This window comes from Nomascus leucogenys, chromosome 5 (genome assembly GCF_006542625.1).
Source record: "Nomascus leucogenys isolate Asia chromosome 5, Asia_NLE_v1, whole genome shotgun sequence".
Lineage (NCBI taxonomy): Eukaryota > Metazoa > Chordata > Mammalia > Primates > Hylobatidae > Nomascus > Nomascus leucogenys.
In genome coordinates this window covers 36520079-36546471 of record NC_044385.1, presented here as the reverse complement: position 1 = coordinate 36546471, position 26393 = coordinate 36520079, and the positions used below count along the sequence as shown (strand labels likewise).

At 41.4% G+C, this 26393-nt stretch overlaps 1 protein-coding gene across 7 annotated transcripts in view; it reads left to right on the top strand.

The window, feature by feature from the left end:
- DAB1 (DAB adaptor protein 1) overlaps positions 1–26393 on the top strand; it is a 1266417-nt gene that overhangs the window by 1169650 nt on the left and 70374 nt on the right. For all 7 annotated transcript variants that reach the window (XM_003265137.3, XM_030812906.1, XM_030812905.1 and 4 more), the window contains 5 exons: positions 11406–11537; positions 12186–12305; positions 12762–12800; positions 14399–14464; positions 20894–20953. In XM_003265137.3, the coding sequence (XP_003265185.1) occupies positions 11406–11537; positions 12186–12305; positions 12762–12800; positions 14399–14464; positions 20894–20953 (417 nt within the window). The remainder of the gene's footprint in view (positions 1–11405; positions 11538–12185; positions 12306–12761; positions 12801–14398; positions 14465–20893; positions 20954–26393) is intronic.

Here is a 26393-nt window from a genome sequence, read left to right as displayed (position 1 = left end):
ACACAGGAACAGAAAACCAAATACTGCATGTTTTTACTTATAAGTGGGAGCTGAACAATTAGAACACATGGACACAGGGAGGGGAACAACACACACTGGGGCCTGCTGGGGGATCAGGGGGAGGGAGAGCATCAGGATAAATACAGATATGCATGTGGGCTTAATACCTAGGTGATGGGTTGATAAGTACCACCATGGTACACGTTTACCTATGTAACAAACCTGCATGTCCTGCACATGTATCCTGGAACTTAAAATTAAGTTTAAAAAAAATACAAATAACATAAAACAAAAAAAGAAAGATACTGGCTGATGTGTATTGATGCAGGCCATGGGAATACAAGAAGGAACAAAGGAAACTGGCAACTCTAACATGAAGCACTTCTAAGCACGTGTGTCTTCTTAAAGACTCCCTTATGGTTTGGACCAGTGGTTGACTGAAGTGGAAGTGATAAAGGTCTTTTGTCTGCAGCTGACTTTCAGTTAAGTCATTGAAGTGCTCAGTACCTTGGCTTCTCCTGTTCTCAGAGAAAGGGAGAGGAAGTGAAGGTAGAGAAAGGAACATGCTAAGATTTAAATTTTTTTCCAACTTATCATGAAAATGCTCAAACGAAAAATGTAAAAGGGTAATTCTAAAACTTAACCTTTTGCCGTATTTGCCTCCTCTGATTCTCTCACTAGATAGGTTAAAAGATCAATAGATAAATAGATAGCTAGATAGTAAGTAACTATATTAGGTGTGCTCATAGCTACTGGGGTTTCATTGCTTCTAGGTCCTTTTGGCGAACAGTGCTAGGAATATGTATTTTAATTCAAGTTTGTGTTGATATTTCCAATTCAAATTTAACATTACAGAGTTATTTCTTAAGTTTTTAAAGTATTTGTGTCTCATTTTTCTTTCACTGAAAATCTTGTTTTTTAATAGCAATGTATTTATGTATGTGCTTTATCTTAATGTATAACCAAAGACATTATATGATAATAATTCCAATATTAATTGCTACTTACAATAAACCAGGCATACACTTGCATGTCAATGAAACTTCCTCAAAGCCCAGGTCAGTCTCCTGCCACCTGGGCAGGTCAGTTCTCTCTGAGCCTGTTTCCTCCTGTCTAAGGTAGGAATAATGATGATTACTATATTGTTCAGAAATCTCTCAGTTGCAAGCGATGGAAAACTCACCTCAAAAAGTCTTAAGCAAGCAACAAAAGGAATTTATTTATATAACTAGAAATTACAGGGTTAATGAAAATCCAACCTGAGAGAATCCAGGTTCTCAGATGACACCACAAAGCTTGAAACTCTTTTAGCTCTTTTCTTTTTCTGATGACTTGATTTCCAAGTGTTTCTTTTTCTCATCACCCTTTAGCCACTGCAAGACCATCATCCTGTGAGCTCCAAGGAAGTCCTCATCTGAGGAAACTACTGTTGGTGCTTGAACACTAAATCATGTAGTCATTAGACTGAGAACCTTAAACTTAGTTGCCAGGGAAAAGACCCAAAGAGCCTACCATCTACCAGATGCTCTGCTAGACATGTTAAGTGATCTTCCTTACATCCCTATGAGAAAGGAATCATTCCCATTTTACAGATGAAGAAACTGAGCCTCAGTGAAATAAGGTGACTTGTTCATGGCCACAAAGCCATGGAGGGATTCAAATCCTTCTATATATACTACATGCCTTCTGGAAATGGTGACAGGACAGCACAGTATACAAACTATATGTTTAGTAAAATAAGGAGCTCCCCCACTTCCATATATGCACATGTAGTGCCAGCTTTAGAGAGCCAGGACTGCATCCTACTCATCTTAGTGTCTCCAGAACCTAGTGTACCTTAGCACCTAAGGGCTTTTGGGGAACGAATGTGAGTTGAATGAGACAGAACAGTTATTCTATCCCACTACCAACTGTGATTATACATAGCCACATCCTTGATCACGGGACATAGATTTCAGTTGAACCCCAGTGTTAGGAAACCAACACTGAAGCAATTTTCCTTATTTAAGGGGTGTGTGTGTGTGTGTGTGTGTGTGTGTGTTTTAATTTCTCTTTAGCAAAATATGCTTCGTTGTCACTTTGGTGATTGCTAATTGATTAAACACACCTGGCTCCACTTTGCCTGTTAGACAAAGTTAAGTCCAACTCACAGGTCTGGAATACCCTCAGCTGGTTAACTAGTGCATCTCCCTATTTTTAGGCAAGGAATTCATGCACATCTTTCTAGACTGGTGTGTGTATAGCATATGTTTAGAAAGCTGCTAAGAAGAAGAAGCTGACTTTTTATAGCTGTTGTCTAGTTATAAAAACTTAAAAGAAATTAAAGAAATGTTGAGAACAAAAGGGGACATGAGTATTTACTGAATTCCACCTCCTGGTTTTTTTATTATTATTATTATTATACTTTAGGTTTTAGGGTACATGTGCACAATGTGCAGGTTTGTTACATATGTATCCATGTGCCATGTTGATTTCCTGCACCCATTAACTCGTCATTTAGCATTAGGTATATCTCCTAATGCTGTCCCTCCCCCCTCCCCCAACCCCACAACAGTCCCTGGAGTGTGATGTTCCCCTTCCTGTGTCCATGTGTTCTCATTGTTCATTTCCCACCTATGAGTGAGAACATGCAGTGTTTGGTTTTTTGTCCTTGCGATAGTTTACTGAGAATGATGTTTTCCAATTTCATCCATGTCCCTACAAAGGACATGAACTCATCATTTTTTATGGCTGCATAGTATTCCATGGTGTATATGTGCCACATTTTCTTAATCCAGTCTATCATTGCTGGACATTTGGGTTGGTTCCAACTCTTTGCTATTGTGAATAGTGCCACAATAAACATACGTGTGCATGTGTCTTTATAGCAGCATGATTTATAGTCCTTTAGGTATATACCCAGTAATGGGATGGCTGGGTCAAATGGTATTTCTAGTTCTAGATCCCTGAGGAATCGCCACACTGACTTCCACAATGGTTGAACTAGTTTACAGTCCCACCAACAGTGTAAAAGTGTTCCTATTTCTCCACATCCTCTCCAGCACCTGTTGTTTCCTGATTTTTTAATGATGGCCATTCTAACTGGTGTGAGATGGTATCTCATTGTGGTTTTGATTTGCATTTCTCTGATGGCCAGTGATGATGAGCATTTCTTCATGTGTTTTTTGGCTGCATAAATATCTTCTTTTGAGAAGTGTCTGTTCATGTCCTCTGCCCACTTTTTGATGGGGTTGTTTGTTTTTTTCTTGTAAATTTGTTTGAGTTCATTGTAGATTCTGGATATTAGCCCTTTGTCAGATGAGTAGGTTGCAAAAATTTTCTCCCACTCTGTAGGTTGCCTGTTCACTCTGATGGTAGTTTCTTTTGCTGTGCATAAGCTCTTTAGTTTAATTAGATCCTGTTTTAATTGTTGATGAAACAAAGGCTTAGAGAGGAAAATGGATAGGGAGTCAGTGGAGTTCAGAGAGAGACCTGGACACAGGATCCTGCTGACAGATTCATTCATAAAAATGTTTACTGACAAATTTATAAAGACAAAGGAGAATGACAATTGCCAGGGGCTGGGAGGAGTAGGGAATGGGAAGTTGTTTAATGGTAGCATAAGTTTGGGAAGACAAAAATTTTATGGAGATGAATGGCAGTGATAGTTGCAGAACAATGTGAATGTGCTTAATGCCACATTACCGAATACTTAAAAATGGTTCAAATGGTAATGATAAATTGTATGTTATGTATATTTTACTATAACAGTACAAGCATAGATGTACAAAACCCTTACTGTATACGTCAGGCACTGTACTTGATGCTTAGCATAAGAAAAGAAAAGAAAATGTTGCTGCTGCCTCTAGTGGCGGAGGCAGACACTAATCAATTCATCCCCATACATAATGGCAAACTGAGGGGTCTCTCCCACTCCCAGTGGAAAAATCAAGGAAGTAGAGAGGACTTGTGTCATGGGAACCTGGTCTACGCTGGAAGGTCAGGGAAACTTGCAAAAAGAAGAGACATCTCTGCTGAGGTCTGAATGGGGGAAAGGAGTTGAGCTTTCTAGGCAACTGGAACAGCATATGCAAAAACCTGAGCGTGGTGCATTTGAGAGACTGTAAAACACCAAAGTGGTGGGGAACAAGGGGGCCTGTAGTGAGTCAGCATGGGGAAGCAGCCAGGTCATACAGGGTGCTTTGCAGGCCCTGGCAAGTATTTTGGTCTTTATCCTAAGAGCGATGGGAAGCTTTTTCTGTGTTTTAAGTACTAGAAAGATGTATCAGATTTGCCAGATTTTCTTCTCAATCTCTTCATCCTGTGGTGTGACTGTCAGAGGAGAGGCCAGCATAAGTGGATGAGGAAGGACTGAGGATACTGCAGTAATCCAGGCAGGAAATGATAGCTGTGTGACCTGGCATTTGCTGGTGGAGATGGAGAGGAGTGGACAAGCAAAAGGTATTTGGATGGTGAAATTGACCAGACGGACTTGGTTATAGGGGATAAGAATGAGGGAGACTGAATGGGCTCAAGGAGGGTTAGGTGACGGTGCAGGCATTAAATTCGAATATGAAAGAAAAAACCATCTTATGTTTTTCTTTATTAAATAGCATATTGAATGTAGCAAAAATTAGCATAAATAAGAAGAAAATTACTAGTAATTCCATCACTCAAGAGAGAACTCTTGTTATGTACACATATATGGATATGTGTACATTTTTTCAAAAACAGGATCATATTGAACATAGTATTTTGTAATATGCTTTTTTCACTCAACAGGATGTTGTGAATATATTTTCAAAGCAAAATTTACACACTTCCACAAGATCATTTCTTCAGTACTGCTTGCTATTTCATCTTACAGCAAATGCATTTTCTTCAGCCAGTCAGCTGATGCTCAACATTTTTGGACATTTCTAAATTTTCGCCATCCTAACAGCACTGCAGGGAATATTTTGTACTCAAGTTTTTGCCCAGGTATTACGTTCTTTCTGGATAAGTAATTAAAGAAGAATCATAGAGCCAGTGGATGCACATCTTTAAAGCTCTGAAGCATACTGCCCAGCAGCCCTCCAAAGAAGTTGCACCAAATCACACTTCCACCAATAACAAAACACCTATAATGGCTGACGGGTACCAAACTCTATAAATGTGCCTTGCACTGTTCTGGTCACTTTACATATATTAATGTATTCATCCTCATAACAACACCATGAGAGAGATACTATTATCCTTATGTTACATGTAGCAGACCAGTAGCCCAAAAAGATACCTGTTTCATCACACTTTGGTCAATATTGGGTATTATCTTTTCTGTTTTTTTTTCATTCTGGTGGGAAAAATGGTATCTCATTTCATATATGTTATATGAATCAATTTAATATTTCCAATAGCATTTTGGGTTCCCATATCATTCCTTGTATTATACAAAAAGAGAAAAGAAGTCTCAGAAAGTTAGAGTGATGTGTGCAAAGCTACACATCTAGTAAATGGTAGAGCTTGGATGTGAACTGCATTTCTTCTGACTCCAGAGTCCATATCTTTCCTCCATTATCACACCACCTCTTCAGCGAGAGACTACGTTATTTGGAAATCTGGTCTTGTCCTTGAATAGAAACTTCTAGAAGATTTCAGGATGCCAACCCAGGGAGCACTTCACTCTGACCCGCTCCACTGAGTGTTTGATGATGGGTTGCCTGGGGGCTGGTGCAGAGGTTGCCTCATTGGCACCGCGATGTAGCAAGCACATCCAAAAATATGTTGGAAAAGAGAAAGGCCTTTGTAATGAGCCTGGGCCTCCCTTTGTCTTGTGAGGTTTTAACTACTGTAATTGCTTGTAGTATGAAGTAGTGTTTTTTCATGTATCTATTTTTATTCTGTGTCTCTCTGCTTTTCTGCTTTTTTGTTTTGTTGTTAACTCACTTGATTCCTGTTTGGTATTTTTCATGTGAATAGTGTTGCCTCGGGAAAGCACACGCTGTCACACACACACACACACACACACACATACTAATAATATGAAGGCTAAATAGGGTAGAATTTATTCTTTTAAAAAAAGCTAATGGTAAAATCTTCAGCAGATGACTTTCTAATCCATACTGTATTTAATTGGCTGTATTGAACCATACTACAAATTAAGTCTTCTCTGTAATTTATTCTGTCAGACAGTAACCCTCCAAACAATTTGATACTTCATTTAAACATTGGTAAATGGCTCATGGAAATACAAAGAAAAAAAGATTTAATGATGATCAGATAAGAAATTCTCTGTTCACAGAATGAATCCTGTGTGAAATGTTATGAATTAACCTGAATCATTTATTCATTGAACATGTATTGAGCATCCACCATATGTACGGCTTATCTTAAGGTGACTTGGTCTTTCTTTCTTTCTTTTCTTCCTCCCCATTCATTCCCTTCATCCTGTACTTCCTTTCTTTCTTCCTCCCTGCCTGCCTTCCTGAAATATTATGTAGCACTTACTGTTCAGAAGGTGCAGTATTAGGAGAGGAGGTAAGATTGAGAAGAACCAGACATGGATCTTTCTCTGAAGGGCCTAACATTCCTGAAAGAGAGAGAGAAAACATGTGCATAGATGTTCCCCACAAAGTCCCATTCTCAGAACCTAGCTGCCTTCACACATTCAGTTTTTTTCTGCCTAAAATGCCCTTTCTTCCTTATTTTCTGGAGACTTCCTATCTATCCTTGGAGCCTCAATTCAAGGTCACCGCCTTTGTCAAGCCTTCTCTGATGCCCTTCCCCCATTCCTGCCCCAAGCCTATGTGACACACTGGGCACAATTTTAATATAAAGCTTGTTGTATTATATTGTGATTGCTAGTTTCTTTGCCTACCTGTTTTATGAGACTGTGAACTCCTTGAAGAAGGGACTGTATTTTATTCATCTGTGTAGCTATAGCACATAGCAGGAGACCAGCAACATAATAGGCACTCAATAAATACACATGCTGTGAGTAACTGGATGAATGGATAAATGCGAAAGAAGTGCAAAGCATCCTGTGTAGAAGGATAAATATAGTGCAGTGAGATCTAGGGATGGGAATTATTATTCAGGAAAATGGAGTATCAGGGTAGGTTCCTTGGATGGGCAACACGTCAGAGCTATGCCTTCCATCATAGGTACACTATAGTTCTCTGAGCTGATGAAGCACAGGCCAGGGCATCTGCAGAGAAAACCATGTGAGCAATAGCACAGAAGTGGGAAAGTACAAAATTCAAAGGGAGAGTAATGAGCTCCTCAGATTATTTGCAGCACAGGTCAACTGAAGTTCATGCATAGGAAGGTCAGATTGGATTGAGTACATCGATACCTGGATTGTCCTTGGAATTCTTTAGTGATGACTTTTATCCATGATGGAAAGAAGAGTTCAAGACGGGAGGAATACATGAAGCTGTGGCAGAGAGCTAGGGTGTTCCTGAAGGCTCTACTTTTAAGACAAATACCTGCTTTGATTTTGGCAGTAGTTTAATATCTAGACTAAGTTTTCCCAAGACAATAACTTTTCAAAAGGAAATGTGGAAGGGGGCAACCAGCATCTGCTTTTCCTTCACCCTCTGTCTCCCACTCTGGCCAGTATTCTCTGGTTGTTCTCCCAGCCACCTCCAGAACTACCTGCAAGGCCCCAGGAACTGACTGCAGAAGCACTCCTGGGATGGAGCAGTTCTTATGCCCTAGGACCAAGGGCTGTGCCTCACCTTTCTGCCTCTGGCTGCTCAACAGGTGCCAGAGACAGCCAATTCCTGAGAGTGAACTTCAGGGCCATGCTGTCTTGACCTTTTTCTTTGAGAGCCTGGTGGCCAGCCTTTACCCCAAGCCCTCTGATTTATGACCCTCCCTGATGTCGGATACTTGCCTGAATCCAGAACATTCTCAGTTCTCTCCCCTTACCCAGTTCTCTTCTTCCCTTGCCTTCCTCGTCCCAGCTTATCAAGGGATCATCTTTTTGTTGTTGGTTGAGGGAGCCAAAAGTCTAAGGAAAGGAGACTTTGATTCTGTGTAATCTAGTTTCCTTTTTTCAATGCTTTGTCATCCTGAGGAGGAAAAACACCTGGGTTTAGTATTGGTCCTGGCATTTCAATCTCTGACCTTCAGTCCCTTTATGAAAAAACTCAGGATTGATGTTTAAGGTTCCAGCTGTCTTTGATTGTGCTGATAAAGTCTACTTGAAGACATGGGGCAATTTTGAGGATCAGTGAACAAGAATTTGCATGATACTCTAAGTTTCTAAAGCGAATGTGATAACGCAATTGTGGGATTAGCAGAATTCTAATGTATTTGTATTTCTAAGTATCTATGTTACATCTGCATGGTTAAGGTTGGAGAGAGGGAAGACATAGCCCCTCACTGACTCTTATTTCCGAATGAATGAGACACGTTCAGAGCAATCCTTTTTAACATGTCATAAAATTAGCTATGAGAGAGAATAATGTTACAAATATCTTTAAGCACTTCACGCTCACACTCACAGCTACACTCTGCAAGACAGTATTAGGTATCATCAGGCATTAAAAATGTTTTGATTTTAAAACACTTAATGAGGATTCCCAGATAAATTAAAACATCTCCATCTGCTGTCTTGCCTGGTAGGTGATATTTTACCATTGCACAATCATCTCCAAATCTAATTCCACCAGGAAGACTTCTAATCGCAGCTTAATTTTAGAGCAATATTCTACTTGGCAATCAATAAGGCACTGTCGTCAAACTTTGATTTAATAGGAAACATGGATAACATTCTCCACATTATGCAGTGAGAGAGATACTTTCAGGAAAGGAGAGAAGAACGTCTTTGTCTCCCACTTTTCCCTGCTGCCTACCATTCTAGCAGACAAAAGCCTATAAATCAATGCCCCCATGTTGTGCAAACGTAAATCTCATCAATTTTACATCATTAACACCATGAAAAAGCCACCACTCTTTGAGCAATTTTCCTCTGCTAGCTAAATATGTCCTCCTAATAAAACAAAAATTAATGGGTCCTAATTATTTTGCTAGTAAATATATCCTTCTCTGCCAACTTATTTGTGTCAAAAACCATTAGACTTATACATTTGTTTTATTGCCACTGGAGGGACTAGGGTAACTGAGCAGTCATACCACCATTAAAGCATGATATCCAGTGGGCCGTGGGCAGCCTGGGCAAGCGTGAAGCCATAGAGAGAGTTCTAAGAGTAGTCAGAGAGGTTAGTGAATGATCAGACCCTGGAAGTTTAAGGTAAGTCAGAAAATTCTACTGCTGCAAATGACTTATAAGGTCAAGTGCCTGGAAAGATTGCATCCGGCCAAGAGATGGACATTTTAGAAGATCAGTGGTCTAGAACTATGGTGATGATCATCATGAAATCCAGAGGCACGCTGTGCCAGGAGGCTGGTTTTGTAGTGGGGGGTCCTAATGGCTTAAAAGGATTTGGGAAGACAGAATAAGAGCTTAGAGAGTATCTACTCCGGTGGTTCCCAATGTTTTCAGAATTTTCTCTCTCCCTCCATGGACTCAGTGATTGGGAAGATTCTGTCTACCAAAAAAACTGCATTTGTAGTCATCCATTTTCCTATTTGGACTATTTAAACCATAACTAATTGCCAGTAAGAGAATATACTCAAATATGAGCTAAGGAATATTAGCAACACTAAGCTGATATAATTCCAAATAAATGGCCGGTGCAGTGGTTCGCACCTGTAATTTTAGCACTTTGGGAGGCCAAGGCAGGTGGATCGCTTGAGCCCAGGAGTCTGAGACCAGCCTGGGCAACATGGCGAAATCCCGTCTCTACAAAAAAAATGAGCCGGCTCTGGTGGCATATGCCTGTAGTCCCAGCCACCCAGGAGGCTGAGGCGAGAGGATCACTTGAGCTCAAGAGGTGAAGGTTGCAGTGAGCCAAGATTGCACCATTGCACTCCAGCGTGGGTGACAGAGTGAGACCCTGTCTCAAAAAAAAAAATTCCAAATAAACTTGGCATTTTCATTTGCATGCACATAGAAATGTGTAGATTTATTAGGAATAATTACAGATTTCTGTTTAGTTTTTTGAGATTTTGAAAATTGCATGGGGCCTCTTTTTATTATGTTTAATGACCCCTAAGGATCTAGGGCTTTGGGTTATGAGCCATTGATCTGGTACATACCTCCCATTTACTAGAGGGTTAAACTTGAGGTACACAGGGGTACAGTGGGTGCCTTGTGTTTACACAGTAGCTAGAATTCAGGCCTCCTGATACCCAGTATAATGAAAAGGCTCTTTATAAGGACTTTAAACATACCATAAGCACCCATATGAATATATAAGCCTTTACAGAGTACTGTTGAATGAAGATTGTTTCAAGTAGGTTTAGTATAGGAAAATAACCATGAAGATCACCATTACCCAATAGGATGGTGAACATTATTTGTTGAAGCTCAGATAATGAAGGCATGAAGGTCAATTATAAAAGATTTTCAAATTACTAATTATCAATCTCAGTTTACTTTAGTTCAACAACTATAGGCCAGGCATAGTGCAAGGTGCTAGGATGACAGAGATAAGGAAGACAGAACCGAGTGGTAAAGACAGACAAGGAATCATGCAAACATATCAGAGAAGGAAGACCTGTGAGAGTAAGGAAGTCCAGGGACCAACATTGGAGGAATTCATCAGTTCAGTGTCATTAGAAAGTAAAGTTCTACAGAAACACAAATGAGGGTGGAATTATTTCTCCAGGGAGACAGAAGGCATGCCTTGTTCAGAGGAAGTTTCACACAGGTGGTCCTATTTCATATGGCCATTGAAAGAGAAACAGGATCTGGGCAAGTGAATAAAAAGAGTTGATGTTGCAGACAGAGAAACCTACCAATGAAAAGCCTGAGATATGCATATTCCTGCCTCTACCCCAGGTGGTGACTTTGGGCAAAACAGAGAAAGGCATTTATTCCTCAACACACTCTATCACCATCAGCTGGAAAAGTGTTGTCACCATGCACATCTATAGTTCTATGAATGTTAATAATATTCCCTGGAGTTGTACAGTGTACCTCCTCCACCACAGCACACACAGTCCCTGAGTATTTAAGTAAATTAAATATCAATCCAAAAGTTGGACTGGGATGTGTCATGAAAAAAGATCAAACAGAAGCCTACCCATTGAATTAAACTGGCTGGCTCTAGCAAGCTGAATAAAGCCACCGTTGCAGATGCTTATTCAGCATATGAACAATCCTGTGTTTCTCTCTGGTCATAGCATTAAGACCATAGAGGGAAGCCTCCATTTCTCAAGGGCAGGCATAGCTCTTTTTCTTTCCATCTGGACTAAACAGCTTTTCCAAAGCCCTTCGGGCCTGTTCACACATAGCTGAAACACATTTCTTATTGATCAACAGCTCGAAGGGAAAGTCCCCTGAAATATGTTCTTCCTTTTTTTTTCTCTGATAGGCCCTTCAGCATCATCATGCTGTTCATGAAATATCCTACATTGCAAAGGACATTACAGATCACCGGGCCTTTGGATATGTTTGTGGGAAGGAAGGGAATCACAGATTTGTGGCCATAAAAACAGCCCAGGCGGTGAGTATCCCTATCCAAGAAGGGAGCCTTTCCTTGGAACTCTGGGGGGACAGTCCAGTGACTCCTTTGGTCTTTGAGAGCCCACTCTCAGATATGACCAAGCAATGTATTTCCACTGAAGTTGATGCTCACATTCCCATCTAGAAAAGATAAACGGCCTTGGACCAAGGAAACATGCTCAGACCCATCCAGTTTTTTCTTTTTCTTTCTTTTTTTTTTTTTAACTAATGGGTATTTCCTAATGACTAATTATTTTCCTTTCTGATTAAACTGGATGGAGGCACCATATACAAATAAGTTTCCTTGTGTTCATAGCCTCATTTAAAAAGAAAATAAGAGAAAACAAATAGCTGTTTTGCATAAGGCCTACCCTAATTTTATTGTATTCTAAATCACTAATAAATAAAAGCAATGCCTTTTATGCTTATGATTATTATGAATTTGCAAATATAATTAGTCGAAGAAATGAACTTTAGCCTAGATGCAATTTGCTAAACCAGTATAAACAAGGTAGAATTAATTAAGAATGGAATGCTTTCAGATTAATAGAAAAAGGAAGGGCTGCGGGTTGTCACCGCAAAAACAAAAATTTGTTGCTGCATCTCAGTACCATTCCCTTATGATGTGCCTTACTACCTTTCACTCCAGGCTGAACCTGTTATTCTGGACTTGAGAGATCTCTTTCAACTCATTTATGAATTGAAGCAAAGAGAAGAATTAGAAAAAAAGGCACAAAAGGATAAGCAGTGTGAACAAGCTGTGTACCAGGTATACCTGTGAATTTATCCTTGCGCTGGAGATCGGGGCTTCAAATAAACACATGTAAAAACTGATAGGCCTTCTCTTCCTGCTGCCAAGTAGAAATAAACAAAGATGAAAGATTCCTGTGTAAATTACAGGACCCAAAGCAAGCCATTAGAAATTATTCCTTATTCTCTTAAACTCTAGACATGTTAGATGAAGTGAAATCTCGAATCCAGAGAAAGATTTCAGGGGCGGAGGACCCAAGAAACACAATTGCTTTTGCTATTGTTAACAGTGTGGGTGGAGGTGGGAGTGGCTCTAAGGGTTTTGACTTTTCTGTGTTTTTTCTACCTTGATGACCCACCAGCCTCTTCTGCCCAGAGCTGGTTTCTTTACTGTCCTGTAATTTCTGAATGCAGTCTCACATCTCTTCCTTTATGTCCTCTGCTTTTCACCCTCCCTCTCCTTACTCTGCAATAGACAATATTGGAAGAGGATGTTGAAGATCCTGTGTACCAGGTAATTTCTGAAACTAGTCGGGGTTTTAGATTCAAGAGTGACTAGACCTGTGCCAGAGCCATTTTGTCAGAAACCTGAAGAATCCACTGACTGCAAAACCTGGAGAGAGACCAAGATTATTTCTGAGGGTGAGGGCTGCCAGCCCCTCCAGGAGCAAATTTCCATAAAAACTAACAGAAGTTTGGCCGGCATCGGTATCTTGGGATTTGGAGATGCGCTTCTCCCTTCTTGCCTCTGCCTCGGCCCCCTTCACAGTCTGTAAAAGTTTGATCCCAGAGCTGAATGTTTTCAAGAGTCTCTTGAATATTCTGAGTTCATTAGAGAGAATATGAATAATGAAGTGGCTTCTCTGAGTTAAGAACCAGAGGTGGGGGCTGACATTTTGGTAACATTTCAGCACAGACCCAAAGGATGGTTTCTAAGCTTTAGAAAGGCTATGAGGAGGGCTCTCTGACCCCTGATGGGGCAAGCTGACCCTCCGATTACCTGGCTCATGCCATAGGAGCTGTTGGGAGGAAGGAAAGAGTGACCCTAAAGACACTTCTGCCCCTAGCTTTCTCTGGACTCTCTTCATGATCTGCAGCTCAGTGGTGGGTAGAGAGATGATCTCTCTTGGGGTCAAGTATGTGGTCTTTTCAAACAGAGACGCAGAAAAAAAGGGAAGAGACAGCCTCTCCTTCCCCTATGCTTATTCTCAAGGAGAAAAAGAAGCCCCCAAAATGACTTATTGAACACAAAGGAAAATCTTGAACTTACAGTTCTAACTGGGATGCATAGGTGTTCTTTGTGTGTGCATGTGTGTGGGTGTCACATATGTATTTTATATAAATGCTTATTTTCACACAAAAATCTGATATTGCTACAATGAAAGTAAAATAATGTAGATGACTTGAAGTGGAAAAAGTATCTCATGTATATGGCAAACAAAAGCCAAAGATGCACGTAATGACATGGTCTTGCTTTAGAGTGCTGAGGGCCGAGGATTTGTATATAATATGAGCTTCACCCCCGGCTCACTGGCTTGCACAGAATGAAGAATAATAGCCTTTTTGAAATGTCTCAGTCCTAAAACATGAACGTGGAAAAATCGATTTAACGTATTTAAAAGTGAGAATGCAAAATAAGGTGATATTTATGGGCTAAAGGAGTTTGGGGCTTCTGAGCTCTTCAGAGTTTGTTTAGGATTTTGAACCTTAGGGGAAAAGGGATGCCCCTCCACTGTAACCCATACTTCACAAAATTTGGGATCCCAGGCATTCCAGTGAGATAGCATTCTCACTCAGCAATACCAATGTATTCAGATATTACTGAGACAAATTGCCATTGAATGAAGAGGTTATATCTCCAGAAAGATCTACAGAGGCTCGATGCAACCACTGCTGAGATACTGACCAGCAGACCTCTGCAGTTTTCCTTATGAAAGGCAGGAATGTACAAGGTACATTTTATTTCAATAATTCAGTTGTGTCTTTAAGGTGTTTTCTCTCTTGCCTGCTTCTTTAATGCTCACTGTGATTTGTATCTTAATTTCCAAATGCTTGTTTTTCCTTTCTTCTTTTTCACCTCTGACCTCTCCTTTCTGGCTGCTCCTGTAATAGTACATTGTGTTTGAGGCTGGACACGAGCCAATCCGTGATCCCGAAACGGAAGAAAACATTTATCAGGTATAAAATTGCTTGCCTCTCTTACAATTGCACCACTACTAGTACGTGCATAAATGTACTGACAGTCTAAAGAACCAAGGGTTCTGTTGATAATTCCTGGCTTGTTAAAATACCTTTGAGTGAAATGGCTTCTAGTTCCTCAGCAATTTACCAGTAGTTTTCATGCCTTGTTGTTGATGTTTAATAGCTAGTTAGGTACAGTGTTTTACTTCTGAATGGATCTGAACTATTTTAAGTAGAAGCAAAATAAAATGTTCCATTTTACTAAAGTAATACATTGCAGAGCTGCTGTCCATTATACAGTTAGGGTCCTTCATTTCTCAAAAGAATGTGCTCATCAAATTTCTTAAAAAGCCAACTCCGCTACTGAAAATAAAGCACAAATTTAATTTCAAATGCTATGTGAAAACAACATTGAGAATATTAACTGAATGAAAGTACAGCTAAAGGCTTTACCCTTATTTTTAATTGTGCAAAGAAAACTGAACTTTTTAAACTCATTTAATTCTCACGAAGATGTTATAAACTAGATATTTTAATTCTGTTTTTATAGGGTGAGACTCAGAGAGAGAAGCCGAGTAGCTTTCTCGGGGTTGTGCAACTATTTAGAGCCAAGATTCAAACCCAGGCATGGGTGTGAAGGCGAAGCTCTAGCTCCTTCTGCCATGGTCTTCCACCAAAGTGTCTGTATAATTGCAATAGAGCAGCACATCAAATAGATATGATGACCTGCAACTTTTCACTCGTTAGTATTGTAGTCCCAATTTGAAATAGAAACATTATAGGAGAAGAAAAGAATTTAATGTATTTAATAAGTGATTTTAATTTTGTTAGTTGTGTGGCCTATTCTGCCTTGGGTGTATATTACTTGTGTAATAAAAGTAAAACATATTTTCAATTTCTATCAAATGCATAGAATTCTAAATGACTAAAATACAACGTTAGTTCTACCAACAACTTGGTTTAAAGTTGTCAGCCTTGTTGAATAATATTTTCTCTCCCCTGGATCTATCTGGATTCCATTCAAATGTGAGGTTGTGCTTTGAGATTTTTTTGAAAGTCGTGGCTCACCAAGTATCTTTAATAAGAAAAGTTGCATTTGTCCTGAGTGTCAGATTTGGAAGTATATACAACCTTACAGTATCTGAATATGAGGAGGAGAAAACCATTAACCAATCATCCTAGGAAGAGAGGGCCCCTTTTAAATAAAAGGAAGCTTTGCAGTATTACAGGTTTCCGAATCCAGACTTAGCTATAGTTGGCAGGGCCCCCATTGAGCCCTGTAGAATTGCAGTGGGGGCGGGGTGGAGAGGGAGACAGCCTAGTGTACTGGAGAGACCTGCTTTAGCTGGTGGAAAGCTGGATTGTAGTCCAGGCTCTCTTACCAATTACCTTTGGCTAAGTGGTAGTGGGCAAGGCACCTACCTTCTCAGAGTCAGTTTCTCCCTTGATAAAATAGGCAAACAATTTTTCCCTAACTCACAAGCTCATGTGTAGAATGGAAAGAAGAGGTGTCATCATGGGTCACAAAATGTGGAGTCTGGCTGTGTGGATTCAGTATTTTAGTACAAGTACAAACTCAGCCATTATTTTAACCATCAAGTATTTTTTTTTTCCTCTGGGCTTCAGTTTACTCATCTGTAAAATGAGCAAGTAAAATACAGGGCTCTCTCAGGCAAGACCCTTTAATGTTTTTTGCAATTACTGCTTTACCATAGGACTTTGATTTTTTTAGAGAAGCACGTTAGCTTGTTTTACAGGATAATAAGACTCAGAAATGGTGGAGGTGGGAAAATGTGCGTGTGCACATGCGCTGATGGTGGGCCAACTCTGTGAATGGGGTTTAAGTGCAATATCTTATCTCTCACAACAACCCCATGTGGCTTGAATCATTATTCCCACCTTACAGATAAGGAAAGTGAGGCTCACAGTGATAAGGTAACTTGCCCAGGGTCCCAGAGCTAGCAATAGGTAGAGCCCCCACTGCAGGTCCCTCTGACCTCTGTAAATAAAGAAATAAATCCTAAGGCTGCTCTCGGCTCAGAATCCAGATTCTGAGTTTCACAATTAGATTCTAAGTCCCTTTCAAGTCACTATCTAAAAATCACACTTGTTTTAACAGCTCTGACCTCCAGATCTTCCCATCTGTCCATCATTAACAGGAAGCTACCATTTAAGGGAATGAATATTTTATCTCCTTCTGTTGGAAAGTCCTCTGGTCATTCTCTTCTCCTGCTTTGCCACTCTGCTGGGGCTCAATTTACTTAATAAGAGATAAGCTCTTGGGCCTGAAGATAAGGCTGGGCTTTTAAGGGGCTGCTATTAGGAGCCTCCTTCTTTTTTTTTTTCTTAAGGGCTTGTGAGTGTTCCATAGCTATTTCTCCTGAATTGCAGTGTTTGTTAATATTTCAGCTTGGCCTAGCCAGTGGTCTCAGCTTTTATTCACCTCCTTGCTTTCTGGAGTGAGGCAGACGGTCCTGGAGACCTTTAACTCTTTTGTGAACTTGAACGGAGAACATAATTTTTGTATCTCAATTTCCTGGGCTATGAAATGGGGTTAATATATTCTCTGCTCCTAGCAGTGATGTGAAAACGTAAAACGAGGAGGAGAGCAGTTGGTTCATAGTAGGTTCTGTGTAAACGTGAGTTTCCCCTCCTTCCTTGCGTGTTGTCAGTTTCAGATGCTGTTGAAGATGTCTTGTGATCATGTTTTAAGTGAAATAGAACATAACTTGCTCACCACATGTTGTTGGAGAGCCTAGCAGAAATCCTCAAGCTTGCTTCACTTTCCTATTTATAACTCCAACAAAAGGGATGCAGAGGCTTTTGAGTAAATGTAACCTCTTTTTTCGAGATTTTTCTAATAGTCTTGTTTTCCCAGCTATATTAATAATAATAATTGCCTTTTGCTTTGCATGCCTCAGAAAAAGTTATCAGCTGTATTGAAGTTATCAGCCTCCCAATACAAAACATTTTTACACATCACTTAATTTTGATCCTTCCAATAATGGTGACATAGGAAAAACAGCTGCAATGACTATCATTTTGAACATAAGAAAATCAAGTTCCCCCAACTGAGGTGCTGAATACAAGGTCAGAACCTTCGATTCTAAATCTAGTGTTCTTCAATACCTGAACAGGCTTCCTATATAAGCAAGATTTCAGCTTTCCACATGGGCATTTTCCAAGTTCATTCATTCAAAAACCACTGTTAACCATCCAATCCATGTCAAGTATCATTATTTTTAAATGATGAGTCTCCAGGAAATGTTACCCAATAAAGCCTGGAACTGCCTCTCCACACTATTAATTAACATGCTGCCAAAATAAAAGTAAAAGTGTCTTCTGTATGTATAGTATGGAATGTGCTGTTTTTAGAGTAATTTAACATCTATTCACTTATTCATACAAAAAAACCCGATTATTTATAGAACAAATAAATGACTGGACACCTGGGAAATCACATGCATCTGGCACGGGGATGGGATGGTGACCATGGCATGGCCCCCACCCTCAGAAGTTTATGGACAGCCCCCTTTGATGCTCACAATGGGCAGATGGGGCAACTGAAGTTCAGAGAGCAAAGCGACTCTCTGAGTCGCGGCCTGTGGCAGACCCAGGATTTGGAACTACCAGTCTTCTGGTTTCTTTTGGTCTGCAACTTCTATGCCTCTAAAACATTGTGTTACTGAAGCCTGTTGTGTAAACAGAATGGAACAGCTAAGCAGAGATGAAAGCCAGGACCATGCACCTTAGCACTCATGGGCTGAATGCTTGGCGATTAGGCATTTCTTTGTTTCACCAATATTTATAGCTGTGGATACAAGGATAATAAAATATCCCAACCTGCCCTCAGCAAGCTTATAGACCCTGGAACAGTTACAATGTGGTGCAATAATTCTCATGATAAGATAAATCACACTTTACAGTCTATTTCAGTAGTCTGATTACTTTTCCATCTCCCCCAATAAGACAAGGAGTTCTGTTAAATCAGGGGCCATATCCGTCATGTTCACCATCATTGTCCCAGGGAACGCATGATGCATGACACATAGTAAGTACTTAGCAACTTTTATTTTTTAATGAAAGAATGCACCAGAGGTTACAAGAATACAGGGGAAGGCTCCAAACAAGGCCTAGAGAATCAGGTGAGGCGTCCAAGAAGATATCCCAGCTGAGATAAATCTTAAAGGACAAACAGGCAGATTGATATCTCACCCATGGGAGAGCCAAGTAGAAAAGTGTTTTCAATTATGCACAGTTTGGGTTTATCCATTCCACCGCTTCTTCTCCATTTGCAGGGATAATTGAGAGGCAGCTGCGGTTCAACTGTGCTAAGTGCCCGTAGTGAGCAGTGAATTACAGGCAACAGAATGTTCTTCATTTTGCTCAGTAAAGGGTGAGCTAGTAAAAAACAAAAGTGAGGGCTGGTAATTTATTGGCCCTCATTAACAAGGACTCTGTAGGCATTCTTAGAGGATTTCTTTTAGATGGAGCTCGGTTATCAGGAGCAAAGAAATGACATTCTTCGCTGGCTACTTGCACAGTGAAGCTTGCAAGATCAGCTCTGGAAGTGTAACACCGACACAGCCATGCTCACTCAGTCCTGTTTTTTGCAAGAGTGTAGATGAGCTTCTGGGACATAGGATGTGATGTCAAAGAAAAGGCCCACTTGAAATAGCTGTCTGAATAGTCTAGCAGTCAAATGGCAAACTCCCTGGGCTCAAGCTTTTGGCTTCCCCATTCACGGACTGCACTCACAGAGTGAGTTGAATCATGCAAACTACTCTGTCCAAGGGCCTCAAAGTCGCAGGTGTTCTAGGGCAAATATCTCTACTGCCAGAGATATTTTTCTCCTCTGCAACATGGGGCCAACTGAGTTCTTACCTGAAAGACTTGTCTTGAGGATTGCATGAGAATGTATGTAAGACACAAATATTTAGAACAGCAGCTGGCACATAGGAAGCACCCAGTCCATGTTAGCTCACATTATTAATAATAGACGTCTTGTCTGGCCGCCAGAAAGAGCTGGGTTTGAACCTGGTCACTTACCAGCTTTGAAGATATGGGCAAAGTCCCTAACATCTCTGAGCCTCACTTTCTCCTATTTAAAGTAGAGATGATATTACCAATTTCTTAGAGTCATTGCAAAGATTTTAAGTTAAATGAGATGAAAAATATCAAAGGGACCTAAGGAATAAGCTCAAATCCTCACTTCTTATAGAACAATGGTGTAGTTAGCTAGCTCAAGCCTAAAAGATACTTTTCCTTCACTATTCCCCACATTCCTCTATCATACGTTTACCATATGTCTCAGCAGACATTTACTGAGAGCCTACTGGGTGTTAGGCACTATGCCTGCTCTTAAGGAGCTCCTGTATGATGGAAGGAAAGGCATGTTCTCAGACCATTATAAAACCACTGCTGGCTGGGTCCTGCAATGGGGGTGTGAGCTAAGCTGTGACAGTTGCTGGGAAAGGAACAACTAATGAGCGCTTCCAATCTGGAATCTTTCAGTGAAAGCCCTTGGTTGACTCATTTGAAAAGTAGTCAACATATCCACTATCGTTAGTATCATAAGATGTGTTCGTTCGTATATATTTATATGATGTGTCAGTAACTAAAGTAATTCTTCTAACACATTACAGTATTATGGTATGTAATAGTGTTGTGTATCTAATATCCATGTTCTCACTTGGTCCTCAGAATAACCTGAGTAAGAGGCAGAGCTGATAGTAGTGAAGCTCGGAGGAGCTCAGTGACCTGCTCAGGCTGTCACAGTTAGCTCATAACACAGTGAGACCAGATGGATGAGTAAGGGAAGGGAGGAAGATGCAGATTAATGTTAAACGTCCTCAAGATCTTCTGCATACTAGGCCCACACTTTCCATACCACTCATGGGCCTTTTTCTTCAATGAAAACCTTCCATAATTATCAAATGGCTTGTATCTGATCCCAGTAGAAGCTGTGCGTTGTGCTAGGATCTTGATATTTGCTATATTTTAAATAGCCTAGATCTCAGACTCAGCATTGAACAGTTTAAGCTCAGCTACAAACTGTTTCTAATCACTTCAGGAACAGTATAGCACCTCCCTAGGCCTCATTTTTGTCTAAGGAAATGAGGATTTTTTTTCCACCGCATGACTTCTGAAGTCTATGTTTCTAGTCTTTGATTCTGCGAGGAGCCCAATGGCAGAGACGACCTATAAACCTTTGTTAAATGATGTTCACTCCCTCTCCCCATCTGATGCTCCTAAGGGAGGGAGCCTGGCCTGATACTTTCACAGTTAGAGCAGGTTCCCATGGGCTTGTCCTGGGGGCCATTCTCAGGTACCCTTAGCCAGCTTGCAGTTGAAGTCTGGTTGCTTTGTTCTTCGAAATTGGAGTACCAGAGTGTTTTGACCATGCTGAATTTAATTTTTCCATAGGTTCCCACCAGCCAAAAGAAGGAAGGTGTTTATGATGTGCCAAAAAGTCAACCTGTAAGTGTAAGTACATCTCCTCTCTACTGCCAGGTTTCCGCGACCTGGATTCACACTGAGGCTGTCTTCAGCCTGTGGAAGGAAACCCTTCTCCTGGAATGAGTGTCATGGCCCCACATGTTTCTGCTGGGGACTGCATGCTGGGGATTCTTCAGTGGGCCAGAGGAAGGAGACATGAGGCAGAAATGGTAGCACTGAGGAAAGGGTGCCAATCTGGATGAAGGTCTGGTCCCGCAAGTGGGAGTGAGTTGAATCACGTGAACTACTCTGTTTAAGGGCCTCAAGGTCATAGGCGTTCTAGGGCAAAAGTCTCTAGCCATAGTTTAGAAGAAGTAATTCTTCTAACACATTACAGTATTATGGTATCAATATTATTGTGTATCTAATATCCATTTTCTCACTCCATCCTCAGAATAACCTGAGTAAGAGGCAGAGCTGATAGTAGTGAAGCTCAGAGGAGCTCAGTGACCTGCTCAAGTGGAGGATAGTGTTTCTGTTGTGGAAAGAGAGCTGCCCATCTAATCTGAAAGTGGTTGAAAAGTTTCAAAGGGACAGTAGGAGAAGGGCTGGCCAGGGCCTTTGGGGTATACAAAAGTTCAGCCAGTGGGTGAAAATTTTGGAAAAGGTCATGTGCAGTGGGATGTGGAGAACCCAAGAGGCATACCACATTAAGGACAACAAGGTCCAGTGGATCTGGACCCCATGTGCTGGTGGGACTCCTGGGAATCTGGGACAGAACCAAAAATTCCCAGCTGTGTGGTACTGCTCCAAACCATTGAAGTACCCAGAACTCATATTTAGGACCTCCAACTGGCATGCAGAAGGCAACTTCTATACATAATTCAGGCAGCTCTGGGGAGTCAGTGAAGGCTCTTGAGCAGGAGGCACATGTGACTTTGCCACAGCCAAAGAACTAGCGTGTTCAGTCACTATTGACCTCATTCATCTCAACAATGTGTGGACAGAGAAGGTGCTTTAAAGTCAGGTAGACCCTCAACAATGTCAGCTCTGTCCCTGACAGCTGGTGTGAGGCTAAAATCGTTCTACCTGGAACACTGTTGTCTGTTCTGGACCCCACACTGTGAGAGACATAAAGGCACACCTGCATGTTTCACGATAAGATTAACAAGGGGATGTGAAACTCCATCCCATGAGGAGCAGCTGAAGGACACAGAAATGTTTGGCCTGGATAAAAGAATCCATAGATATGAAATGGGACTCCAAAGGCCACTGTATGGAAAAGGGATTATCTTGTTCTGCGTCAGCCAAATCCTGGAACTGAGACCAGTGGGTGGCACTATAAGAAAGTCAATTCCAGCTCAAAGTGAGGCCGACCTTCCCACAGTCAGAGCTGCTCAGAGGTAGACCAGCTGGCGCCTCAGAGAGTGAGCTCACCATTCTTGGAGCTATGCAAACAAGACTTGCAGACTACGTGTCAGAAAGATTACCAGAGCAATTCACACATTGCATAGGGAGATGGACAGGAGAGCTCTGGATGTCCCTTCCAAACCTGAGATTCTGTATTCTCCAAGTTGGGAGTCTTTCTGGTAGATTCTCATCCTTGCCTGCCCCCATCTCCCTTTTTGTTTAGTGAAACTTCTTTCTGATCAATGTCCATTTCTATAACCCACTCTTCCAGGATCTTGAAACCACCCCCACCCCCCACCTAAATATGGCTTCTGAAACCTATGTGTGTTAGTTTTAATGAAAAAGCATATCCAGATGCAGGCCCATTTTCAAAAACCCAAGTCTAGGGACCCTATTCTGTGTTGTACTACCCAGGGAAACAGCAGTTTTTCTCCCTGAGGCCTTTGCACCTCATCAGGCCCCCTTGTCACTGAGACATTGGTCTGCTCTTCGTGTTTCAATTGGTCCAGCCCCCATGACACCATTCTCTACAATTCAATTTGTGCCTGAATTGCCACACTTGCCCCTAACAGGTTTAGCTATGTAAGGAAACATGCTCCATTTGCTGCCTTGGTTTTTGTGAATTTATTAACGATTCTGGCCACATCATCTCGATGCTTAATAGCTCCAGAAAAAAAAAAAAATCCAAGCTCCTTTGCCTGAGATACACAGGCAGGCTGCCTGAAGGTCCCCTCTCCAGCTTATGTGTCTATCTCCCTCCTTCTGGTCTAGCCCTACTGAAATCTTTTTGTGTTTGTTTGTTTTACCCCTCTCCACTCTCTCTGCAGCCTTCCCCCAGCGTTCCAACTTTACTTCAAGCTTTGTGTTCTCAGGGGGACCTTCTGGACTTTCGCTCTGAACAGCAACAGCAGATCACTCCTGCCTTTGTGCTATCATTCCTCTGCTAATAGCACTTCTTCCCTATTACTTCCTTGAATGTCCTGGGGTCCTTGTATTACCAGATGCAAGCCCATGGCCTGGTATGTGAAAGCCAGGTGCAACACGGCTGCTTTAGGAACATTTAATAAATATATGAAGGCCAGGGGTGGTGGCTCAGGCCTGTCTGTAATTCCACTACTTTGGAGGCAGAGGCGAGCAGATCATGAGGTCAGGAGTTCGAGACCAGCCTGGCCAGCATGGTGACACCCCATCTCTACTAAAAATACAAAACATTAGCCGAGCATGGTGAGGCGTGCCTGTAATCCCAGCTACCCGGGAGGCTGAAGCAGGAAAATTGCTTGAACCCGGGAGGCGGAGGTTGCAGTGAGCCGAGATCGCGCCACTGCACTCTAGCCTGGTTGAGAGAGCCAAACTCCATCTCAAATAAAATAAAATAAAATAAAATATATATGAATGACTCTATTTGTAGAAGGCATTTATGAAAATCCCTGGTAGAATTAAGTAAGTCACTGTATTTCTGACTCCAAAATAATCATTTGGGAAATGCACTAGAAATTTTGCTTGCAAAATATCTGGGCTGCCTAAATGGCATGCAGTGGCTCCCAACCCGCTATTTTCTCAGAGTCCTAGAACCAACTGATGGTAATGATGACTTTTCCATGAGCTATTTTCAACATTTTCAAAAGCCTAAGAGAGGTAAGAAGTAAAAACCTCAGGCTATTGTATAGAGACAGGTGGCTGCAGTTGGAATCTGAGCTCCTCTTCCTACCTATGAGACTTTGGATACATTTCCTTGCCTCAGAGACCAGTGTTCTTATCTACCACAAAAGATGATTGAACATAATTAGAGGACAGAGTAGTTTATGTATTGGAAAGTTGATCCCACTTGCCTAAGCCTCTCGGAGGTAATACCGAATACCACACACCTCTCCCTGCTCTGAGATCTTCCTGCCTTCCAGGCTTCCTCTAGTAGACCTGCCTCTCTGATGAATGCACACTCCCTAGAGTACCTCTGTACTCTGAAAATCCTTGCCTCTCACTGTTTGCTCCTTCACCACCTTTCCCTTAGCCAGAAAGACAAATACAAGCGATAACTCAATTAGTGTATGTTAAGCAGCTTCCAGAAAGTCGTGAGACTTCCACAAATTTACCATAAGAAGAGAAACTGCCCAGTGGCCTGTTACTCTAGGTTCCACCTGGTTTCATTTTTCTCAGGTTTAGGTCTGCACAGAGCCTGGTCTTCAGAGTGAGATCTGGGTGTAGTTCTTACCACAGCCACTTCCTGAGAGTCCCTGAGCAGCTTTGTGCATCTCTGATCCTCTATGTTATTATCTACCAAAAGAAAATCATACTACCTTTGCTTTGTTTGGAGGATTAAAGGAGACACTTATGCAAAACCCTTAACAGAAGATGTGAGTTAGATAACATGAGAACATATGTTGCTATTTCAGGCAGTGCTCTAGCAAACACTCCTCACTAAGCCAGGGATTGGCAACTATTCTAGGGGATTGCACACCCTCCCTGGAAAGCCTTCCTTACCCCAAGTAGAGTATTCAGTCTCTCTGGGCTACCTCTAATACTTCTCTTTGCAATGATCCTAATGGATTGTCATTTTCTTTTAACATATTCATGTGAACCATTGGACTTTGAGTTCCTCAAAAACCTTGGCAGAGATCACATCTCACGCGGCTTTGCAATTTCAGCACCTAGCATAGTGCCTGATATATAGTTCCCACTGAGGACTGTGGTAGTAACCTAAGCTATGAGAGATACCGGGGTTTGAATCCTGGCTTCATTACTGACTATGTGACCTTGAGTGAGCCCTTTGCTCTATTCAGTCTTTGGTCTTCTCAGCTATGTAATGGTGATGTGAAAACCAAATTCACTGAGTTCTCAGAGTTTAGATTAATAGCAGTGATCACTCAGTGTACATTAGCAATTAATAGACACTAAATGTTTTGTTGCACTAAACTACTCACCAGGAGTTGTCACTTTTACTTCATACCTCCTTGCTTTGCAAGTCCAATGAGGACAGGAATCATAGCATATTCATGTCCTGATTACAGTAAGCATCGACACAGAGTAGCTGCTCAAGTGGTAAATGAATGAATAAAAATAATTGAACAAATGAATCCCTGTGTGAGGAATGAATGAACAAATAAATGCCTGTAGACTCAAAGCTCATCTATTGTCCATTAAGTTCTTTTTCCTTCTGGGGCCAAAGACACCATGTCAAACTAAGACAGTGTTGCTTCTCAAAGAAGCCCTCTTGCCTGGCCCTTCTTCCACTTGTGTTTAACCATTCTTGCCCTGTTCCACCTGCAGCCTCCATAAATATGTGTTGTTTTTGCTTTATAGTTTGGATCACCAAGCAGACAGGTGGCCTTCTAAACACAAACCCACACACTCATGCACCTGCATTCACTCCCCTCCTACCTCAGGAACTCAGCATCAGGCAAAGCCAAAACATCTTGCTTCCTTGGCAGGGTTATTTTTGATTTTTGTTTTTTCATCCTACCCAGGGTTGGATTTTTCCTTCTGGGGCCCTGTGGAAAGTGTTTAAAGTCATTAAAACTCTTTAATTTTTCTGAAGAGGGGCCTGTAACTTATAAAATATTAGGGACACAATCTGATAGAATTAAGAATCAGTAGGCCAGGCGCAGTGGCTCACGCCTGTAATCCCAGCACTTTGGGAGGCCAAGGCGGGCAGATCAGGAGGTCAGGAGATCGAGACCATCCTGGCTAACACGGTGAAACCCCGTCTCTACTAAAAAATACAAAAAAATTAGCCGGGTGTGGTGGCGGGCACCTGTAGTCCCAGCTACTCGGGAGGCTGAGGCAGGAGAATAGTGTGAACCTGGGAGGCAGAGCTTGCAGTGAGCTGAGATCGTGCCACTGCACTCCAGCCTGGGCAACAGAATGAGACTCTGTCTCAAAAAAAAAAAAAAATCAGTGTAGTCCTTCTACGCCAAAACCCCTGTAACTATTTGCATGTCACAGAAGGCTGGAGAAAGGATTTGGGCCCCGTGAATTTGCCAGATACTTGTCTGTAAACCACTAAAATTTTTGGATTTTAAGAGCATATCAGTTATATCCCTTGCCTTGTCTTAGATAATATGCAATTAGAGATGGTAGTTAC